At 35.2% G+C, this 6,259-nt stretch overlaps 1 protein-coding gene across 1 annotated transcript; it reads right to left on the reverse strand.

Annotated features, from left to right (window-relative positions):
- Positions 1 to 291: 291 nt before the first annotated feature.
- Positions 292 to 1,438, reverse strand: LOC108207150 (uncharacterized). Its single transcript, XM_017377608.2, has 6 exons — positions 1,345 to 1,438; positions 1,074 to 1,247; positions 854 to 961; positions 703 to 772; positions 524 to 622; positions 292 to 416 (listed from the first exon to the last, which is right to left on the reverse strand). Exons 1-6 carry the CDS (start codon positions 1,401 to 1,403, stop codon positions 321 to 323), a joined length of 606 nt encoding a protein of 201 aa, XP_017233097.2. The 5' UTR covers positions 1,404 to 1,438; the 3' UTR covers positions 292 to 320.
- Between the last annotated feature and the right edge of the window lie 4,821 nt (positions 1,439 to 6,259).

The raw sequence follows: 6,259 nt of genomic DNA on the forward strand, positions 1-6,259 counted from the left end.
TTAATAATGCCAAAAATTGAAAAACAGAAGTTTTCATTACCAACAAACCAACCAGTACAAACAAAATACCAACCAACAACTACCAAACTATATATCCACCAAGTAATAATATTCACCAACCAATATTCACCCAAGAACCAACAATTCCATCCAACAAAAAATTTTTACATGAAAATAAACAACTCCTGACTGGCCAATGTTAATATATTTTTGGATGCACAAGTCTGATTGCATGCAACAAGAACAACAATCTAAGTCAACGACAACTCCCAAAATATATATATGTGTGCATCCTAAAATAAACCAGTCATGTAAGCGGCTTAACTAGCATGCTGCCTCATGAAATACTTCGCCCACGTACACTTCATTTCATTGAGGTCATCGGTATCACAAACAATGTTGGTCCTCCGCGCCCACTGAAATAATAGAAATTATTAGTGCAGGCGAGCAATGAAAAATGATGACAAAAATTACACAAAACACAAGCATACTAACACAGAACTGGAAATTGTACTTTTTATACCTTTGTTGCAAACTTCAGTTCCTTGTCGAGACAGATTTCCTTCATATAATGCATTAGAAAAAGACCACAATCAGTGGTCCCAGTCTGGGCAGGAACTCCCTACAAAAAAAAATTATCACATAAAATGCTTATAAAAGTCCCAGAAATTAATAAGACTTCAAGTTTGAGAATATTTATACCGCTAAATTCTCCCAATTTATTTTCTTCTTAACAAACCTCTTCAGGTCCTCCTTGTAAATTTTGATGCCACTACAACAAAATAAAATGAAAGAGCATAAATACATTTTTCCTTAGTTGATTCATAAATTAACATAGAGTTTTTGTACTCACTTGTTAACCACTTCGGTCCATTCTTCATTTGCGATTCGTCTCTTTAACGGGTCCATATGGTAAACCATTTGTGCATCTGGATTAACCACAGTAAGTGCCCAGTGGTTCCTACAAGTAAAAACCAAGTCATCCTTCAACTTTTATTTATTATTTTTAAGTAATTGACCGAAGTGGTATTGATTAATAATCACGTTAAAAAAGAAAAAAGACATGTACTTACGTGTGGTGATATGGCAAAAGAAAAACTTGGCCTGGCTTGGCATTTTTGAATCGAAGAGACAGGGCACGTGACCTCTCTGCCGGAGTACCACAACCAATGGCGCCAATCTTGGCCGGATTAACAAAAGTGATCATGTCTGTCATTTTGTGTTTTCTCAAATTATCTTGGAGAACACTGCATAAAAAGAAGTAAACAACCATCACCAAAAAGTATAAATTGCATCGAGGAACTAATATAAAAGTATAGGAAAATTTTCAAATTTGGCACTTACTTGATAAACATGCAAATGACCGCTCCTGAAATTGCACCTCCAAAGCACAAAGCTTTCATATCTGATTGAAACAAACGCTTCCTATCCTTCGATCCAAAAGCCTCTTCGGATAACTGAAAAGTGTGTGAGCGACCATCTTTCAAAGAATCGCTTGCCCAAAGCCATAATTTCTTCAAATCAGCAGGAAAGTCAGGGCCCATGGTAACCGCATACTCTGGTTCCGAGACCAAGTCATTCATCTTCTTCATTTTCCTTGCGCCATTTTTCTTGCCTCCCTGTAAATAAAAATTAAAAACAAAATTAGAAGACAAAACTAAAATAGACCAGCTAAGTGATTTGAGAATTATATAACTTAATATTGATAACAAATCTAAGTATCCACATAATTAGTCCAAATAACATGTTAATAATCTATCTTATTATATTACAGATTTTCTTAATAATGGATAGCCATGTAAATCAAAATAAATAAAATGAAAACTAAGTACCTTGGTACATATGACAGGCATATACAACAATTATCTTATATTATTTCACCTATATTTTTAGTGTAATACTTAACAAGATAAATGACAAAGAAAAGATGGGGTGTGTACAAGTACCTTCACAGTTCTAGATTTCACCAGATCATCACTTGTTGCCTTCACTTCCCGTAAGTGGTTTCTCGGCCACGCAATAAATGTCCCAACAGCTTGTTCAACAGTGGTGATCTCATCTTCAATTGGAAACGGGATCTGAGCAGCTCCTTGAATTACATGAGTAATGGAGACTCGTGCATTATCTTTTCCAATTGGCTTTCCATGAAGAACAGTACAATCCATGTCAACTGTTGCATGTGCAACAACATTGTTGGGCGTTTCAATAGACAATTCCCATAGAGAAGGACACTCATTTTTCAATGCAGTGTCCATAGGGTCATCCACAACTACTACCTCAGCTCCCTTCTGTTCACCATTTCTCTTCCCTTGAAAACCATCTGTTTCTTCAATATTTTTCTTCCCTTCAACATCATCTTTAAAACCAAACTCATCTTTTTCCGAATCTTTCCCTTCAGCAGAACCAAGATCTTCATTGAGATCCAATTTCTTTCTCGCTGCTAAATCCAACTCCACATTATCAAGTACGCCTTTAGAACAACTTCCTTGTTGTGATCCAATATTTGGACTCCCATCAAAACACAATTTCTTTCCAACTAAAGCTTCTTTGAGCTTGGCCATTTCTGCAGCCCAAAATGCATCTCTATCTCGAATAATCCTATCAGTCTCTTCACTCATAAACTTTTGAATACCTTCCTGTATCTTCTCTTCAATTGTTCGGCTTTTTCTCTTTTGTCTGGGAAGATTGAAGTAGACAGATTGTTTGACATAACTCCCTTGACCACGGACCCATCCGCGGTGCTCAGGATTCCCAAGAACTTTGGTCAACACATCATCTGTGCCTAACTCTATCACATCCCCTTCATGAACTTTCTGCTTCATCTTCACCTATATTAAACAAACACACTTTGAAATCCATGGAATTCGATGACCATAACCAAAAAAAAAAATCAAAACAAAACCAAACAAGTTTTACCATAATATGGGAGTGAAGTTACATAATAAAGATTCAAATCACCATTTATAAGCCATATTTGAACACAAGAATAACACTTTAAACTAAACACAATTTAACATAATTATCATAAATATACATAACACAAAAATAATACAGTTATAACAAATTTATGATTAACAGCCCTTACAATATCTTCAGCAATGGTCTTAATTTTATCTGTCTTATAATTTCCAGCTTTATCGCACCGTGCACGAAGCCATGTGCTTGACCGGTCTATCTCAATTTCTGGATCACCACCAGACTGCATGTATGAGGAGGTTTAACAAATTAATTTCAGAACATAATTAAACAATGTCAAGTGGGAAAAAAATGACGCTATTGATACTTACAATTTCTTGTTCCAGGTTGGCATAACCTTTCCGAGACATGTAGTGACCATATACATTCAAACTCCTTCTTGATTTCTGCTTATTGTGTATTTCCTACAGAAGAATATCAAACATATATATTAGCACACACCACAAAGTATGCATCGATTTGTAATCAAAAAAGATTTTGGAACTCACTAGAAAATCTTTAGATAAACGATCAGCAACAAAAATGTCCCAATGTGCCTTCTCAATAAATGTATAGTCTGCCGGTGGATGTGCAAGCAACTCAGGTTGTTCACGAAAAGGAAGAATATAAGCCGTTGTTAAACAGCTCTTGAACTCCCTCCACTTCTGGCAAGCAGATTTTAACACCATCCTCCTTGCTGTTAATGGCACATCAAATGCCATCTACAATCATAAGCATGTTCAATAAGTTAGTTAGTGTTCAACGTGAATAGAAATTAGTGATATTTGAAACAAAAAGTGTCATGGAATCGGTTTTACCTGAACACAATCCCAGATTTTGTTTTTTCTTTCTTTTGGAACTCGTTTCCAATTTTCGTACCAAATAGGGGCCTTAGTTCTCGCAAGAACCCCAATGTAAGACTGCATCTCTGTGGCAACAGTACCGTATGGCTCGCCCTTTGCGTTGAAACTCACGGTTTTTTTGACTCCCAGCATCTTTCTCCTAATAATCCTATGCATCGTAACTGCGCCCCGTTTTAAAAGCTTAATTCCTTCTTTACTAGCCACCGGTTCTTCCACCCGTTTCCTCTTCTTATTCAGTTCCTGTTGTAGGTTGGTAGAAATTGCCTTTTTCTTTATAGACTGTGGGGAGGAATCTTGAGGTGAAGGCTGCAGCACCAGCTTCTTCTTCGCCTTTTTGTTTACCCCTCCCGTCTCCACTGAATTGTTTCTTTTTAATGCCTTTAAAAGGTTGGCGGCAGTGGTATTAGGAGCTGATTTTGTCTTTGTTGCTTTCTTTGAAGGTGCCATGATTAATTTCTACAAGATATAACCAAAAATATATTAATAAGACCTAAGTTAACAAAATTAACTATACATTAACTTAAACAAATAACCAACACACATAACACACAACCTCTGTTGCAAATTAACAAAAGCAAAGCACTCCCAAAAACAAATTAAGCAAAGAACTACCTTAAATTGTTTCACATAACACGCATAAACACTCTAAATACCCCAGTTACCAAAAAATTAAGCAAGACCCTTCAAAACTCATAACTCACAAACATTAGAGACTCGTTAAAACAAGGATAGCACACCCACAAACAAATCAGACCTAAAATCATTTCACATAACACACATAAACACTCTAAATACTCCAGTTACCAAAAATTTAAGCAAGACCCTTAAAAACTCATAACCCACAAACATTAGAGACTCATTAAAACAAGGAAAGCACACCCACAAACAAATAAGACTTAAAAATCGTTTCACATAACACATATAAACACTCTAAATACCCTAATTACTAAAAAATTAAGCCAAACCCTTAAAAACTCATAACCCACATACATTAGAGACTCATAAAAACAAGCAAAGCGCACCCACAAACAAATAAGACCTAAAAACCCCAATTACCAACAGTTTGAGCATACTGTAAAACCAATTAAACATAAACAAATGACATGCAACCCTAAAACTCATATCCCACATAATCACAAGCATAACCCATACACCAGTTGTAAACAAAAGGGCTATGGAGAAGACGAAAACAAAAATCTAAAACACATTCATAGATGTTAAACAAAAATCAAAATGAGCTACGAAGAGAGAGAGAGAGAGAGAGAGAAAGAGAGAGAGAGAGAGTGTGTGTGTGTGTGCGCGACAGAGAGAGAGAGAGAGAGAGAGAGAGAGAGAGAGAGAGTGTGCGCGACATAGAGAGAGGAGAGTGTGTGCGACAGAGGAGAGGAGAGAGTACCTAGAGTGAGTGAGAAATGGGGGTTTGAAAGAAAATGGGGGTTTGAAACGAGGGTTTGAAAAAGGGGGGAGAAATGAGTGGGAAGTGAAAATGAGAGAGACTGTGAAATGAGTGGGAAGTGGGGGTTTTATATTATTTTATTTTATTTACATTATTTTATTTTATTTTTAATTAAGAAAAATAGTGAAAAAATCATTAGATGCTAGAATCTGAAAATATACAGATATAAAACAACTTATATTATATAAATAAAAATAAAAATAATTAGGAAAATATAAAAAAATTGAAAATATTTAAAGTACTTGGTGTAATTTGGATGAAAAATCCATTAACATTCATACAACCGTTTACTCGAGAACGTATTGTTGTAATGGCTTTCAGATAACGGCTTCTGAGCGCGAAACCGTTGTGTTATTCACACAATGGTTTATATAAAATAAACCATCATAAGAAGACCAATTCTACAATGACACAGACAAAAACCATTGTGTCATAAAATTATCAACAATGGTTTATTAGACGCAAACACTTGTCTCATTATTAAGTGCTTTTGTTCCTAAAATAGGCCACCCGTAAACAAATCAAAGTACGCAACATATATTGCTATAAACGAGTACATTATAGCAAAAGACTAGTATTATCATACATTCTATTCGCTTATTAACAAATTAGCATGATATTTTAAGTATCTTGTAACATTCGATACACATTACTCTTGTTAATTTACAGCATTATAGTTTGTTACACGATATATGACTGTGATGTATTGAATTCTGATACTGATATTGTTGTTGTTTGTAATTCTTTTTCTAATCGTCATTCCTATATAAACACCGAAGGTCGGACTTGATTAATTTACGATAATATGTATAACAGAACCACTAGAATCGGGTATATCCTATTAAGTATCAATGATGTAGTCATAATTACCACTGTAAAACACACATCTCGACAAGATTTCATACCGAAACTATAAAGTAAGAGAAATATATCATATATAAATATGTAATTGTTACTGTAGTGGGTCATTTGCGTTTTTGACGGG

Source organism: Daucus carota, chromosome 2, assembly GCF_001625215.2.
Source record: "Daucus carota subsp. sativus chromosome 2, DH1 v3.0, whole genome shotgun sequence".
NCBI lineage: Eukaryota > Viridiplantae > Streptophyta > Magnoliopsida > Apiales > Apiaceae > Daucus > Daucus carota.